This window comes from Entelurus aequoreus, linkage group LG22, assembly GCF_033978785.1.
Source record: "Entelurus aequoreus isolate RoL-2023_Sb linkage group LG22, RoL_Eaeq_v1.1, whole genome shotgun sequence".
Taxonomy (NCBI): domain Eukaryota; kingdom Metazoa; phylum Chordata; class Actinopteri; order Syngnathiformes; family Syngnathidae; genus Entelurus; species Entelurus aequoreus.
The window spans coordinates 39,497,126-39,515,250 of NC_084752.1; the positions used below are offsets into that span (position 1 = coordinate 39,497,126).

The 18,125-nt window shown below is 38.1% G+C and overlaps 1 protein-coding gene across 7 annotated transcripts in view; it reads left to right on the forward strand.

Annotated features, from left to right (window-relative positions):
* The window catches only part of LOC133639680 (coiled-coil domain-containing protein 149-like), a 32,024-nt gene extending 16,202 nt beyond the window's left edge, over positions 1–15,822 (forward strand). Inside the window, exons 8-15 of one of the 7 annotated variants that reach the window (XR_009823834.1) lie at positions 1,422–1,506; positions 1,674–1,818; positions 4,738–4,814; positions 7,828–7,863; positions 7,946–7,978; positions 12,992–13,138; positions 15,199–15,263; positions 15,339–15,822. Coding sequence is in view for 5 of the 7 variants with exons in the window: in XM_062033195.1 (XP_061889179.1) it covers positions 1,422–1,506; positions 1,674–1,818; positions 4,738–4,814; positions 7,828–7,863; positions 7,946–7,978; positions 12,992–13,311 (696 nt within the window). In the remaining 2 variants the exon portion in view is untranslated. Of the gene's footprint in view, positions 1–1,421; positions 1,507–1,673; positions 1,819–4,737; positions 4,815–7,417; positions 7,864–7,945; positions 7,979–12,991; positions 13,589–15,192; positions 15,264–15,338 lie in introns of those variants that run through there. The other 6 variants (XM_062033198.1, XM_062033197.1, XM_062033196.1 and 3 more) reach the window with 6 other exon arrangements.
* The last annotated feature ends 2,303 nt before the right edge of the window (positions 15,823–18,125 follow it).

Consider the following 18,125-nt stretch of genomic DNA (forward strand, 5'->3'; position numbering starts at 1 on the left):
CCGTAAATGATAGTTTTCTCCTCTTAATTTAAATAACCTAAGAATACAAGCTGGAAGGCTGTTGTTCTTTACTCTAAACATAATTTCCAATGTTTTTAAAAACACAATATCTGAAAATTTTAACACATTAGAACTTATAAATAATGGATTGGTATGTTCATAGTAGCACGCTTTGTGTATTATTCTAATGAGCCTTTTTTGAAGTTTAATTATTGGGTCTACGTTTGTTTTATAAACATTTCCCCAAACTTCAACACAATATGTTAAATGTGGAAAAATAAAAGAATAATATAACATATGCAAACATTTCTTATTCAGCATGTGTTTTACTTTATAAACAATAGCAATGGATTTGGATATTTTTCCCTTTATATATTCAATATGCGCTTTCCAACATCATTTATGATCAATTATTATTCCCAAGAATTTAGTTTCATATACTCTATCAATTTCCACTTGATTTAATTTTAATTTTGCTTCACAGTTTGTCCTTGCACCACTAAACACCATAAACTTAGTTTTCTTATCATTTAATGATAACTTATTCATATCAAACCATTTTTTTAGCTGAATCAACTCAACATCTGTTATCCTCAACACTTCCTTCAAGTCTTCTCCTGAACAATAGACATTTGTATCATCTGCAAACATAATACATTTCAATTTATTAGACACTGAACAAATATCATTTAAATATAGTATAAGTAACTTAGGTCCCAGTACCGAGCCTTGTGGCACCCCACAAGTTACTCTTCTTGGCTGTGATTTAGTCTTATTAATTTCCACATATTGAGATCTATTGCTTAAATAACTATTTAACCACTGTTGTGAAACACCTCTTATGCCACAGTTTTCCAATTTTTGCAGAAGTAAGGAATGATGGATTGTGTCAAAAGCTTTACATAAGTCAATAAATACTCCAACGGTGTGTTGCTTCTTTTCCATTGCTGTAGCTACGTTTTCTACAAAGTCCATCACTGCTAGGGATGGACTTAATTGAGCAAAACACTTCAAACAAGTAAAACACTCTAACATCAAATCTGCTTAGTGAGAAGAATGATCTTATCAGACAGAAAAGAAGCAAATATCAGCCTTATTTGAGATATTTCATCTTACTTAGATTTGACTTTTTGCAGTGTGTGTTGCGGTCTCTTGGTGATGGTCTTGTGGAGGAGGTGGGATTCGCTTATCTGTGCCTTCTGAGCGAAGGCCAGCGTGGCTCAAATTAATATCTGCTCCAAATATAGTTTATCGGCTTCCTTAACTACTGATAATCAGTATCGGCCCTGAAAAAATCGAATCTAAATTCATTTTTGACCAAAGTTTTGTATATTTGTGCCTACTTGTAGGGGTGGGGGAGCACTCCAGCTTGTCAAAATGTCAATGCTAATTCTTGTTTCTTTTCTATTGATTGATTTCAGAGTGCATTGGAGTGCAGGAAGAACACCAAAGCGTGTGGGAAGACTAACAGTAGTGCACTCACTGGAGTGCTCTCAGCTAAACAAGGTCGAGTCTTGTTTAATAAAACCGATGTTTTTATTCATTATAATGAATTGCCTCATGCCGGTTTGATGTGTGTGTGTGTGTGTGTGTGTGTGTGTGTGTGTGTGTGTGTGTGTGTGTGTGTGTGTGTGTGTGTGTGTGTGTGTGTGTGTGTGTGTGTGTGTGTGTAGTGAAGGAGCTGCTGTCTGAGGAAAGCGGCTGCACGTTGCCCGTTACTTCCCAGTCCATCTCGGACCTCAAGTCTCTGGCCACGGCTCTCCTAGAAACCATCCACGAGAAGAACATGCTGATTCAGCACCAGCGGCAAACTAACAAGTAACGTCGGCGCCTCAAAGTTGAACCACAATATGATTTCCATTTGAATGTTTTTCAAAAGTGAATGTCACGATCACAAACGCCCGGGCATTGTTTTATGTTCTTCGTCACTTTGCAACTTCATTGCTGTTTCATCCAACTCTACTCATACTTTGCAATAGGGCTGGGCAATATTGATGAAAACTGTCACGGTATAAATGTTTTATATCGGTCAATGCTGATCATTATTCATCCTTTTTATGAGCTATCGAAAATAAGGACCAGGAGAAAGGTATATTAAAGGCCTACTGAAAGCCACTACTAGCGACCACGCAGTCTGATAGTTTATATATCAATGATGAAATCTTAACATTGCAACACATGCCAATACGGTCGGGTTAACTTATAAAGTGACATTTTACATTTCCCGCTAAATTCCGGTTGAAAACTCCTTTGGAGGACGACGTATGCGCGTGACGTAGCCAGTGAAACAGAGGTCCATTGAAACCAATACAAAATAGCTCTGTTTTCATCTCATTATTCCACGTGATTCTGGACATCTGTGTTGGTGAATCTGTTGCAATTATGTTCATTGCATTATGGAGAAAGAAGCTGAGCAAGCAAAGAAGAAAGTTGTCGGTGCGAAGCGGAGTATTTTGCGAGGGAAGTCAGCAACACAACACAGCCGGTGTTTCATTATTTACATTCCCGAAAGATGCAGTCAAGATCGAAGAACTGGGACAACACAGACTCTTACCAGGATTACTTTGATTTGGATACACAGTACCGTGAGTACGCAGCTGCGCTTCCAAACATTTGATCGCTTGCCCGTACGTGCGTGTCACGTACGTAACTTTGTGTAAATATATAAGCTTTATGAACCTTGGGTTAGGTGAACGGTTCTTTGGGCTGAGTGAGTGTGTGTGTTGTGCAGGTGTTTGAATTGTATTGGCGGGTTATATGGACGGGAGCTAGTAGCTAGGAGCTAGGAGCTAGCATAACAAACACCTAGGTGTTTGTTATGCGAGATTAATTTGTGGCATATTAAATATAAGCCTGGTTGTGTTGTGGCTAATAGAGTATATATATGTCTTGTGTTTATTTACTGTTGTAGTCATTCCCAGCTGAATATCAGGTCCCACCCGCCTCTCACAGCATCTTCCCTATCTGAATGGCTTCCACTCCCCACTAGTCCTTCACTTGCACTTTCCTCATCCACAAATCTTTCATCCTCGCTCAAATTAATGGGGAAATCGTCGCTTTCTCGGTCCGAATCGCTCTCACTTCTGGCCGCCATCACCGTAAACAATAGGGAACTTTGCGGAAATGTTCAACTAACTACGTCACGCTACTTCCGCTAGGGGCAAGCCTTTTTTTTGTCAGATACCAAAAGTTGCGATCTTTATCGTCGTTGTTCTATACTAAATCCTTTCAGCAAAAATATGGCAATATCGCGAAATGATCAAGTATGACACATAGAATAGATCTGCTATCCCTGTTTAAATAAAAACAATTCATTTCAGTAGGCCTTTAAATGTAAATATTTTCATTTAAAATGTAACTATCCTCTGATTATAATCCCCTCAAGGCTGAAAGGAAAGTATATGTCAACACAACCATGGAAAATACTCAATGTAAACACATTTCTAGACACTTAAAATTAAGGTGTACTTATAAGGAAGATGTGAGGTTCAAACACTGATGACATCTATTAAACAAGACAAGAAGCAAAGAATTAAACAGAGACAGAATTCAATTTGGCTCAATTGAGGAGAGACGCCTGGTCTGTACTCTTTGTACAGTCTTCCAGCACGCTCTGCCAAAAGATTGTACGCCTCCTCCTTGGACTTTCTCTGACCACATGACAACCTTTTGATTACAACAGTTCAAAAGAAAAGGTCATAAACAGTTCACAGAAAAGGTCGTAAAAGAGTTCAAAAAGAGACAGTTGAAAAGGGAGGTTCAAAAAGAGGTCGTCTGGAACTTGGGCAGATCTTGCCTTCTCTCCGCTTTGTAGTCCTTGGGTTAAAACAATATCTTTCTGTTGATTACAATACATGAAAGAAAACAGAACACCTTCATGTTGCTTCCCCCCCTACACAGTGGACTTTTACAAGCATTCTTCTTGGTAGCTTCAAGGACAGCTTTTGGTCTTCTCATTTCGACACAAAGTTTTTGCGATAACTTAAATCAAATTATTCTAACTGAATACGTACGAAATGCTTAATAAAGTGGAAGAAAATAGTGAAAAGTGTGAAAATGTACACATGGAGGGACTATTTTCAGCAGGTTTAGTGCTGGCTGTGCTCTAAAGGGTGAGCGCAGCTAAGGTGATGTGGCATTACTGGTTACGAACGCCTTGGTCTGCTGACTACGGTCAATCAATCAATCAATCAATGTTTATTTATATAGCCCTAAATCACAAGTGTCTCAAAGGGCTGTACAAGCCACAACGACATCCTCGGTACAGAGCCCACGGTCCGTTTAATAAATCCAAAAATCTGCCATACTGTCGAGGTGACTATTCCTGTTTTATCCACAGCACTCATTATTACTTTCTCTTCTCACTCCATGCAGAGAATCAACCGCGAGACAAAAAGATGGTGCAACCGAACTTGATAGTTGATATTGTTACCTGATTGGCTGTTAGCATGTCACTCCCACTTCCTGCGTTGCTCGGTTAGCGAGTGCCTTTGTTCACGCAACCAACCTTGCTCCGCTACTTCCTGTTTCGTCCTCGGAAGAAACAATATATATATATACCGAAAGTTTTATAGATATTGATTACGTATCTATCGCGATGTATATTGATATTGTTTTATGGCCCAGCTCTACTTTTGAAGAAAGCCAAATGTCCTGTATGTTGTTAGCTAGGTGTTTAGCCCACTTGGTCATGTGACGCTAATGTCCCTGAATTAACTTTTCACCTGTCTTTTCCAGAGTGCTTGGAAGTCGAGTTGCAGAACTGGAAAAAAAGCTTAAAACTTTGGAGACGTCTGGAGTGTGGAGCCTGCCAGGTAGATAGCTCTCTCTTTTTATTTTCATTTTGTCCTGTCCAGCCACTCAGACAAATCATATAGTTGATGTAGATCAGGGGTCAGCAACCTTTTTGAAAGCAAGAGCTACTTCTTGGGTAGTGATTAATGCGACCAGTTTGATACACACTTCAATAAATTGCCAGAAATAGCCAATTTGCTCAATTTACCTTTAACTCTATGTTATTATTAATAATTAATGATATTTACACTTAATTGAACGGTTTAAAAGAGGAGAAAACACGAAAAAAATGACAATTCAATTTTGAAACATAGTTTATCTCCAATTTCGACTCTTTAAAATTCAAAATTCAACCGAAAAAAAGAAGAGAAAAACTAGCTAATTCGAATCTTTTTGAAAAAATTAAAAAAAAGAATTTATGGAACATCATTAGTAATTTTTACTGATTAAGATTAATTTTAGAATTTTGATGACATGTTTTAAATAGGTTAAAATCCAATCTACATTTGTTAGAATATATAACAAATTGGACCAAGCTATATTTCTAACAAAGACAAATCATTATTTCTTCTAGATTTTCCAGAACAAAAATTTTAAAAGAAATTCAAAAGACTTTGAAATAAGATTTAAATTTGACCCTACAGATTTTCTAGATTTGCCAGAATAATTTTTTAAAATTTTAATCATAATAAGTTTGAAGAAATATTTCACAAATATTCTTTGTCGAAAAAACAGAAGCTAAAATGAGGAATTAAATTAAAATGTATTTATTATTCTTTACAATAAAATAAATAAATTTACTTGAACATTGATTTAAATTGTCAGGAAAGAAGAGGAAGGAATTTAAAAGGTAAAAAGGTATATGTGTTTAAAAATCCTAAAATCAGTTTTAAGGTTGTATTTTTTCTCTAAAATTGTCTTTTTGAAAGTTATAAGAAGCAAAGTAAAAAAATTTATGAATTTATTTAAACAAGTGAAGACCAAGTCTTTCAAATATTTTCTTGGATTTTCAAATTCTATTTGAGTTTTGTCTCTCTTAGAATTAAAAATGTCGGGCAAAGCGAGACCAGCTTGCTAGTAAATAAATACAATTTAAAAAATAGAGGCAGCTCACTGGTAAGTGCTGCTATTTGAGCTATTTTTAGAACAGGCCAGCGGGCTACTCATCTGGTCCTTACGGGCTACCTGGTGCCCGCGGGCACCGCGTTGGTGACCCCTGATGTAGATGATCTATATCTGCTGTACACTTTTACTTTAGAAAATAGAAGTGTTTGATACTTCTTATTTGTATTGGACTTTATTAAATGGATTTATTGAATGTTTGGCACCGTCGAACCAAAACTGGAGGGGAATAGAGAAAAGAAAAAAAGGAAGACAGAGGGGGAAATTGCTATTAGAAGAGAGGGATAAGACAGAGAGACAACAACAACAACAACAACAGAGCAACATCAGCAAATACGATATGATATGAAAAATGATAACAGAGAGCCATTTATTGAAGTAAATATTATTAACATACTGACAATGACAATGGACATTATTGCATTACAAATGGAGCAATACAATACCTATAGATATATCACTATTGATAATGAATAATAATAATAATAATAATTCCCTCAATATTGTTCAAGGAAGGACACTATGTCTCGTGTGTAGCTGTTAGCCGAGCATGTTTACTTTTTGTAAATGATTTCACCAACATATTGTGCTTATTGGAAGACATTTAGTAAACTGGTATCAGAGTTTGTATTGGACATTTGAGATGCAAGCTGATATAATCCGTTTTTTTTTGGTTGTATTGGACTGATAATATCAATATCGGATTAGTAAACCCCTCAAGAACACTAAAAAAAATTAAATATATACATCAGGGTTATTCAACTAGATTGGGCCCACTAACATAAGTATTCATTAATAATGATAATTAGGGATGTCCAATAATGGCTTTTTGCTGATATCCGATATTCCGATATTGTCCAACTCTTTAATTACCGATACCGATATCAACTGATACCGATATCAACCGATATATGCAGTCGTGGAATTAACACATTATTATGCCTAATTTGGACAACCAGGTATGGTGAAGATAAGGTACTTTTTAAAAAAATTATAAAATAAGATAACTAAATTAAAAACATTTTCTTGAATAAAAAAGAAAGTAAAACAATATAAAAACAGTTACATAGAAACTAGTAATTAATGAATATGAGTAAAATTAACTGTTAAAGGTTAGTACTATTAGTGGAGCAGCAGCACGCACAATCATGTGTGCTTACGGACTGTATTCCTTGCAGACTGTATTGATATATATTGATATATAATGTAGGAAGCAGAATATTAATAACAGAAAGAAATGGGGGGAGGGAGGTTTTTTGGGTTGGTGCACTAATTGTACGTGTATCTTGTGTTTTTTATGTTGATTTAATAAAAATAAATAAAAAAATAAAAATAAAAAATACCGATACAGATAATAAAAAAAACGATACCGATAATTCCCGATATTACATTTTAACGCATTTATCGGACATCCCTAATGATAATAATAATTGATTGGATTTGGCGCTTTTCAAGATACCCACGGCGCTTTACACTGAATACATATTTATTTATTCCGCAGTCAAGTCACTCCGTCCAGCACCTCCACTTTTATACACCAGTGTGGGCGGCATTGAAGGTCAAGTGGCCAAATTGTCTTGCCCAAGGGCACAACAGCAGTGACGGGGATGGAGGGAGAGGGCTTCAAACCACCAACCCCCCGAATTCTAATGCAAGCTGTTCTACCTCTGAACCACCGCGGCCTAAATTGACGGCATAACTTTATCGAACAATGCAGAGGAGTCATTGTCCTGTGGACAAAGATCATCTATTTCACAGAGCAACTGGTCAAAGAGTGCGGATTTAAAGACTAGCATGTATTTGTCAAAGTGCAATAAGAGCCGGCTGGTCTCAGGGTAAAATACTTGGCAACTCCAGGAAGTGACAAAGTGACTAATGCTTTCATCTCCTCTTTGCTTCCTGCTCCGGGAGGCCTGACTTACCACGTGTCTGTGGGCATTTGTGGAAGTATGTTCCTCTCACACCTTTCATGTTGGCTGCCGTGCAACTCAACAAGATAAGTAACCTTCTCCCTTTTTCTTCACAATAGAGCGGAAAGACCTGCAAGCAAGCCACACCACAGGTTAGAAGTCGTTGAAGATGTTGATGGTTTCTTCTAAGGGAGGGGTGTCCAAACTTTTTCATGCGGGGGCCATTTTGATATTTGACATTTTCAAAACCAACACAATGTATAGTTTTTTTAATAACCTTTAGGGCTCCCCTCAAGAGTGGTCCCGGGGACCCGGAAGGGTCTCAGGCATAAAAATGTAAAAAAAAAGTCATATTATTATTTTCTAATTATTAAACGCTAAATCCATATATATATATACATACATATATATATATATATATATATATATATATATATATATATATATTAGGGCTGCAACTAACGATTAATTTGATAATCGATTAATCTGTCGATTATTACTTCGATTAATCGATTAATAATCGGATAAAAGAGACAAACTGTATTTCTATCCTTTCCAGTATTTTATTGAAAAAAACAGCATAATGGCACCATACTTATTTTGATTATTGTTTCTCAGCTGTTTGTACATGTTGCAGTTTATAAATGTTTATTTAAAAAAAAATAATAATAATAATAATTTTTAAAAAAAAATTTTTTTATAAAAAGCCTCTGCGCATGCGCATAGCATAGATCCAACGAATCGATGACTAAATTAATCGGCAACTATTTTTATAATCGATTTTAATCGATTAGTTGTTGCAGCCCTTATATATATATATATATATATATATATATATATATATATATATATATATATATATATATATGTATATATATATATATATATATATATATATATATATATATATATATATATATATATATATATATATATATATATATATATATATATATATATATATATATATATATATATATATATATATATATATATATATATATATATATATGTGTGTGTGTGTATATATATATATATATATATATATATATATATATATATATATATGTGTGTGTGTGTGTATATGTATATATATATATATATATATATATTATATATATATATATATGTGTGTGTGTATATATATATATAATTTTTAATTTTTTTTTTTTTTTTTTTAATTAAATCAACATAAAAAACACAAGATACACTTACAATTAGTGCACCAACCCAAAAGAACCTCCCTGCCCCATTTATAATAATAATAATAATGTATTAGATTTTATTTACACTCATTCACACAAAAGGGTTGTTTCTTTCTGTTATTAATATTCTGCTTCCTACATTATATATCAATATATATCAATACAGTCTGCAAGGGATACAGTCCGTAAGCACACATGATTGTGCGTGCTGCTGCTCCACTAATAGTACTAACCTTTAACACTTCATTTTACCCATTTTCATTAATTACTAGTTTCTATGTAACTGTTTTTAAATTGTTTTACTTTCTTTTTTATTCAAGAAAATGTTTTTAATTTGTTTATCTTATTTTATTTTATTATTATTTTAAAAAAAGGACCTTATCTTCACCAGACCAGGTTGTCAATGAAATGAGATTTTTTAAAGGGTTCTTAGAACCAGGTCCAGTCCAGATTATGTCCAGGTCACACACCTTCATTTATGTACACTCAAAATTAGGGAACACAACAACAGATTGCATATAATCTATAAACAAAATTACATTTTCAAAATAAGCATTTGAGGACTGCCCATCTTTTTTTATGTTTTTTGGCATCATTATCGGTTTCAACCATATAACTTTCTAAAGTTAAAAAATACTGAATAAATGTTTTAAAGAAAGTAATACTAAGTGAATAATCCTGAATAAATCCCTATATTAATTTAATGTCTATCTGTCGATGTAACGTAATATATTTTTCAATGTTTATGCCCTTTTTGTCAAAGAAAACCTTTTTTTTATCTGGCAATGACAAAAAACATATTCAGGTGGAATATTAGACGTGAAGTAATTGGAGCCTTAAATACAGTAGGTCAATAACAACATTGATGTTAAATTATTATTTTTTGATCAATGACAGTTAAAAAAAAATCCCACTAAAATTCTCGTGCATCCAAAAGGGCAAAAAAAAAAGTCTTACAGTATTTTCCGGACCATAGGGCGCACCGGGTTATAAGGCGCACTGCCGATGAATGGTCTGTTTGTAGAAGTATGTTTTGTTTTTTTATTTTCGAAAAAAAAACAAAACAGGTTGTTGTGTTCTTTTTTTATTAAAAAAAATATACAAGTCGGTTGTTTTATAGAAAACATTTTACATTGAAAAAACATTACAAAGTTGTTTTTTTATTTAAAAAAACACAGAAGGTTGTATTTTCTTTTTTTTAAGCACAAGTAGGTTTTGTTTTTCTACGTTCGAAAAAACAAAACATCAGGAGGTTTAAAATACAATTAAAAAAAACTTAGAAAGCTGTGGTTTTTTTTAGAAACCTAGGCAGTTTTTTTATTAAAAACAAAAACAAAACACCAGGAGTTGGTGTTTTTATAAAAAAAAACAAAAAACACTATGTTATTTTTTAATTTAAAAAAACAAAAACACCAGAAGGTTTTTTTTTTTAAACATGAGTTTTTTGTGGTGGTGTGTTTTTTTAAACACCAGGAAGTTGTATTTATATATATATCAAAAAACAAAAAACAAAAACACCAGGAAGTTGTATTTATATATATATAAAAAAACAAAAAACAAAAACACCAGGAAGTTGTATTTATATATATATAAAAAAACAAAAAACAAAAACACCAGGAAGTTGTATTTATATATATAAAAAAACAAAAAACAAAAACACCAGGAAGTTGTATTTATATATATATATAAAAAAACAAAAACACCAGGAGGTTGTTTTTTTATTCCCCTGAGCTAATTTGCTTTTGTAGATTTGTTGTCTTTAAATAGAGGCATTCATTCATTAAAGCATTTATGTACTGTAATCAATTGGAATCCACGAGGGTGTTGTTGACTTTATTTATTTGAAATCAACAATGTATTAGTAAATGTATATATATATATGTATATATATATATATATATATATATATATATATATATATATATATATATATATATTAGAGATGTCCGATAATATCTGCCTGCCGATATTATTGGCCGATATATGCGTTAAAATGCAATATCGGAAATTATCGGTATCGTTTTTTTTATTTATTTTTTTTAATTTTTTTTATTAAATCAACATAAAAAACACAAGATACACTTACAATTAGTGCACCAACCCAAAACACCTCCCTCCCCCATTTACACTCATTCACACAAAAGGGTTGTTTCTTTCTGTTATTAATATTCTGCTTCCTACATTATATATCAATATATATCAATACAGTCTGCAAGGGATACAGTCCGTAAGCACACATGATTGTGCGTGCTGCTGCTCCACTAATCGGAGCTTTATTTGTCCATTCTTAACATGTACAAGACACATAAGAACTGAAATTACATTTTCGGCACAATCCTGCTAAGAGCAGACATACGTTACAGGGAGACAAGACGGGACCGCCAACGGATCAGCCACTTAGGGCGCTCCTTAAAAAGGTGGGAAAAAGGTGACATTGGGGAAGGGGGGGGAAGAGTAAAAAAAAAATATCAGTCTGAGGCTGGACCCTCAGGAATGGTCCAGACTGAGTCCGAGGAAAAAACCTCACATAGCATGGCACACATAAACATGGTACATGTAATCACAACAACTCGCAACAGAGTCATCCAACAGGACTTTGGAGGCCGGCAGCTGCTGTTGAGCGCTACTCAGCCCCCACAACCCCGGAGGAATTAAGCAGTGGTGAAGGCGTTGATTTGGGGAGGGGTGTGTGCGTGCATGTATGCCCAATTAACTTGGGTGAGATGTTGGAATTGTCTTTATGGGCCGAGGCCGGCCCCAAGAGTTCAAGAGTTCAAGAGTCCGACCCAGGTGCTTTTGAAAAAAAGGGAAAGGTCAAAAGCGTCCATCTTTGAGGAGTCCTCAGGGGAGTGTTTTCAAACAGCCTTTTCCTCAAGGCCATTCGAGGGAGTCAAATCGTAGATTAAGATGTTGTTTTTTCTTCGAGCAGTCAAAACAATGACATTCCTGCTCTATATGCTGGCTCTGACAATTCCAATTTATTCTTTCTCTAACTTCATCAAGATAGAATCCACCTTGCGATTCAAATCAGCAATTGCTCCAGTCTGTGATCCCACAGCACGACCCAATCCTTCCATTGCGTTGAACAGCCTGTTGGCCCCTTGAGTGGCTGCCATCGTCTTCCGAATTTGACGATACACCAGAGCAATGCCCAGCCCAATCAGCAAATGCCCTGCGATCACAGCTCCAAATAGGTAGATGTCTTCCACGTCCTCGATGGAAAGGACTGAGAGGCACATGATTCTCCAAGTATTCCAGGAATCTCTCACGTACCCCGCAGCAATGGTTCCATCAGGGCAGCCAGGCTCCCCCGAGCCTCTTTTCCTTGTCGAAAAGACTGTGTCAATTGCGTCGAGAGTCCAGTTGATTAAATTCATTTTGATGTTTAGATAATAATAATAGTACTAACCTTTAACACTTAATTTTACTCATTTTCATTCATTACTAGTTTCTATGTAACTGTTTTTATATTGTTTTACTTTCTTTTTTATTCAAGAAAATGTTTTTAATTTATTTATCTTATTTAACTAATTTTTTTTTTAAAAGTACCTTATCTTCACCATACCTGGTTGTCCAAATTAGGCATAATAATGTGTTAATTCCACGACTGCATATATCGGTTGATATCGGTATCGGTTGATATCGGTATCGGTAATTAAAGAGTTGGACAATATCGGAATATCGGATATCGGCAAAAAGCCATTATCGGACATCCCTATTATATATATATATATATATATATATATATATATATATATATATATATATATATATATATATATATATATATATATATATATATATATATATATATATATATATATTTTAAAGAGTATTTTCAGAATGTGCCACAGCCGTTATAAAATGAACTGCAGCCACAAACGGCCCCCGGGCCACACTTTGGACACCTCTGTTGTAAAGTGTGTTAGTCAATGTGTGATTGTTGTGTTTTTTTCACAGGAGAGTCAGAGAAGAAGGCTTCATCAGGTGTGCCAACACCAGCACTTCCTGGGACGCCGCCACCACCTTCGTCATCATCATCATCATCATCGTCCTCATGGGAGGAGCCAGTGGAGCATCAGACAAGTAGGGAGGAGCCTCCTGAAGGTGACATGAACACAGTCCTCCTACCAAAGCCTTTAGAGCAGCCCTCACTGACATGTGACCTCACCAAAAGAGGAGGAGCAAAAGAGGAAGAGGGAGTAGAGAGTGTGGAAACACAATGCATCATCCTAGAGGAACGTGGCGACCAGCAGCAGGACCGCCTTCTCCCTGACTAACACCTGTCAGCACACAGTACACCAGGAAGTCCACTGAGGGCCACACACACAGTACACCAGGAAGTCCACTGAGGGCCACACACAGGACACCAGGAAGTCCACTGAGGGCCACACACAGTACACCAGGAAGTCCACTGAGGGCCACACACAGTACACCAGGAAGTCCACTGAGGGCCACACACAGTACACCAGGAAGTCCACTGAGGGCCACACACAGTACACCAGGAAGTCCACTGAGGGCCACACACAGTACACCAGGAAGTCCACTGAGGACCACCCACAGTACACCAGGAAGTCCACTGAGGGCCACACACAGTACACCAGGAAGTCCACTGAGGGCCACACACAGTACACCAGGAAGTCCACTGAGGGCCACACACAGTACACCAGGAAGTCCACTGAGGGCCACACACAGTACACCAGGAAGTCCACTGAGGGCCACACACAGTACACCAGGAAGTCCACTGAGGGCCACCCACAGTACACCAGGAAGTCCACTGAGGGCCACACACAGTACACCAGGAAGTCCACTGAGGGCCACACACAGTACACCAGGAAGTCCACTGAGGGCCACACACAGTACACCAGGAAGTCCACTGAGGGCCACACATAGTACACCAGGAAGTCCACTGAGGGCCACACACAGTACACCAGGAAGTCCACTGAGGACCACCCACAGTACACCAGGAAGTCCACTGAGGGCCACACACAGTACACCAGGAAGTCCACTGAGGGCCACACACAGTACACCAGGAAGTCCACTGAGGGCCACACACAGTACACCAGGAAGTCCACTGAGGGCCACCCACAGTACACCAGGAAGTCCACTGAGGGCCACACACAGTACACCAGGAAGTCCACTGAGGGCCACACACAGTACACCAGGAAGTCCACTGAGTGCCACACACAGTATACCAGGAAGTCCACTGAGGGCCACACACAGTATACCAGGAAGTCCACTGAGGGCCACACACAGTACACCAGGAAGTCCACTGAGGGCCACACGCAGTACACCAGGAAGTCCACTGAGGGCCACACGCAGTACACCAGGAAGTCCACTGAGGGCCACACGCAGTACACCAGGAAGTCCATTGAGGGCCACCCACAGTACACCAGGAAGTCAACTGAGGGCCACACACAGTACACCAGGAAGTCCATTGAGGGCCACCCACAGTACACCAGGAAGTCCACTGAGGGCCACTCACAGTACACCAGGAAGTCCACTGAGGGCCACACACAGTATACCAGGAAGTCCATTGAGGGCCACCCACAGTACACCAGGAAGTCCACTGAGGGCCACACACAGTACACCAGGAAGTCCACTGAGGGCCACACACAGTACACCAGGAAGTCCACTGAGGGCCACCCACAGTACACCAGGAAGTCCACTGGGGGCCACACACAGTTTCAGTTTGGTAGATTCACCAAAAACGTCAGCGTGGAGTTCCCGAGTCTGTTTAGCTGATTGGAGAGCTAGCTTCCGCAGCTAGTGGGTTCATGACCGTGGCTTGTTTTGTTTGCTGTGTTACAGGAAGTGTTTGGAAACAATCAAGCTATGTAAATAAACATCAACAACATTGTCAGAATAATTGTATGTAAGTTATCACAAAACTTTGTGTTCCCATAAGTTCCCGGCGAGCAGACAAAAGCTGTCTTTGATCTTACCAAGCAAAAGGCTTGTAAAACTCCACTGTGTACGATGGGAAGCGACATGAAGGTGTCGGTTTCGTTGATCTATTGTAATCCACGGGAAGATCTTGTCTTGACCCGAGATTTACAAAGCGGAGAGGAAGCAGGACCTGGCGCAAGCTCCAGGCATATTTTCTTTGAACTATTTTGTGACCGAGGGCAACAGCTGTTTACGACCCCCTCTCCCCTTAGAAACAGCTGTTGCCATGTAATCAGGGAAAGCCTTTCATCAGAGCGTGGGACCACACCGTACAAGAGTACAGGTGTGCGCGCTCTCCTCATTGAGCTAAATTGAATCCTGTCTCTGTTTAATTCCTTGCTTCTCGTCTGTTTAATAGATGTCATCGGCGTTTGAACCTGACATCTTCTTGGTCCTTCGAGCCGGATTCCAACACGTCCGACGATTCCAGCAGGGTGAGTGAAACCAGGAGACCGTGGCAAAGATCTCCCGATTGAGGAACTGCTTTTCTTCACCCCGGCTGGAATCTGAAGATTGACGGGAACGCCGAGGACAAGAGGACGGAACGCAGAGTTCAGTGAGTACGTTTTGAGTTACAAAGAAAGAGCGCGGTGGAAGAGCGTGCACGAGTACAGCCCAGTGAGCTCAATTGAATCCTGTCTCTGTTTAATTCCTTGCTTCTTGTCTGTTTAATAGATGTCATCGGTGTTTGCACCTGACAAAAATATTTCGTAATTAATGTCAAAATATTGATTTCTTTTAAAGTTCGGTGGGTGCGGCTTAAAAAAAACGGTGCGCTCTATAGCCCGAAAAGTATGGTCGTTGAATGTCCATCACTTGTAGCAAAAAACAACAACCTCTATGATAACGGGGGGGGGGAGACAATATACCAGGGGTCGGCAACCCGCGGCTCCGGAGCCGCATGCGGCTCTTTGACCACTCTGATGCGGCTCAGCTGCATACTTGCCGACCCTCCCGGTTTTCCCTGGAGTTTTACAGACGTCAGTGCCTCTCCTAGTGATCTCCCGGGGCTAATATTCTCCGATTTTCACCCTAACAATTGAATTAAGAGTGTACCTTAGCGGTACTGCAATAATTGTCCTCTATTGCCCGTACTAATCACATGCCAGCCCAGCCACATGTTGTATGCTAAGTAGGAGACAGCAAGGCATACTTGTTCAACAGCCACACAGCTTACACTGACGGTGGCCGTTTAAAACAACTTTAAAACTGTCACGTTACAAATATGCGCCACACTGTGAACCCACACCAAAAAAGAATGACAAACACATTTCTGGAGAACCTCCGCAACGTAGCACAACAAAAACACAACACAGCAAATACCCAGAATCCCATGCAGCCAGTCTACATTATACACCCCCCGCCCCCTAGCACCAAACCCCCCACACATCAACCCCCCGCCCCCTCCGTGCGTCGGTTGAGGTGGGCGGGGTTTGGTGGTAGTGTGTGGCATGGAATTATTATTAATAATTATTATATATAATATTATTAGGGTCCGCCCTGTACCCTGTACAAAGGACTCCCTCAGGGAGTCCTTTGTACTGGTTACAAAGGAACCTATTGTATTATTTGTAAGGTTTTATTATTATTCCGCACCGTTGCGCACTACTTTGCCCCCCTTAACATGCTTCAAAACTCACCAAATTTTTTACACACATACAAACTCGGGTAGAGCACACTTTAGTAAAAAAAACAAAAATCAAAATTGCGCTCTAGCGCCCCCTAGGAAAAAACAACACTAAACTGCATGTAACTCCCACTAGGAAGGTCGTAGAGACATGAAACAAAAACCTGTATGTAGGTCTCACTTAGACCTACAATTCATAATTTCACATCCTCGGGCAAAACCCAACAGGATGTTGGCAATTTCCCATTTTATACAAAAATGTACTAAAAATACGTCTTTGACCTTCTCAAAATACTTCAAAACTCACCAAAATTCTTACACACATCGGGACTGGTGGAAATTGCGATCTAAAAAAAAACCGAACCCCAAAACTCAAAATTGTGCTCTACGTAATTTTTGAAAAAAACTGAGAAAAAACTGCTCCTCAGAGGAAAACTCATACTAAACTGCTTGTAACTTCCAGTAGGAACGTTTTAGAGACATGAAACAAATACCTCTATGTAGGTCTCGCCTAGACCTACATTTCATAGATTGACATCCTTCAGCAAAAATCAACAGGAAGTTTGCTATTCCTCCTTCAAAACAAAATGTTTGTTACAACCGGTCACCAAACATCAAACGTTATCTCCTCTGAGCGCGTTTGTCTTTTCGGCTTCAAACTGCTACAGGAGAGAGATTGAAAACCTTCTGATTAAAAGTTGAAGAAAGAATTGTGATACGTGCTACCGTTTTGATTTTACGAGCCTTCAAAGACCCGCAGCACTGATGCTGCTCCGGTGCCTATAATGACAACGGAAAATGCAATTATTGCTTTTTTGTCCTCAAAATTCTACACACAATACCCTATAATGACAATGTGAACTCAGACACAACTTCCTCTAACTTCCACTAGGAAGGTCGTAGAGACACGAAACAAAAACCTCTATGTAGGTCTCACTCAGGACTACCACTGGACAAAAGTATTGGGACACCTAGGACTAGCACCTGCCAAAATGTGGACCCGTCCAACGCTGCTTGCAGCTTTAATTTCGTTTTAAATTTTCTAGAGTTTTGTGGCTCCCATTGTTTTCTTTAATTTGTGAAACTTGTCAAAATGGCTCTGTGAGTGGTAAAGGTTGCCGACCCCTGCAATAGACCAAGATTTAAATATTTACAAGGTAGATATTTTTAAAAATGTACATTTGTGGATTGTTACAAGATGGTCCCTAGCAGAAAGCCGACTATTAAAGGCAAACTCTTATTGTGTCCTTTATTCCAAACATTGTCATACTTGAACTCCACGTCGCAGGTGAATATATTTCATGCAGCAAAGTGGCACTTCATGCACGGACTGCACTTAGACCAGGGGTCACCAACCTTTTAGAAACCAAGAGCTACTTCTTGGGTAGTGATTAATGCGAAGGGCTACCAGTTTGATACACACTTCAATAAATTGCCAGAAATAGCCAATTTGCTCAATTTACCTTTAACTCTATGTTATTATTAATAATTAATGATATTTACACTTAATTGAACGGT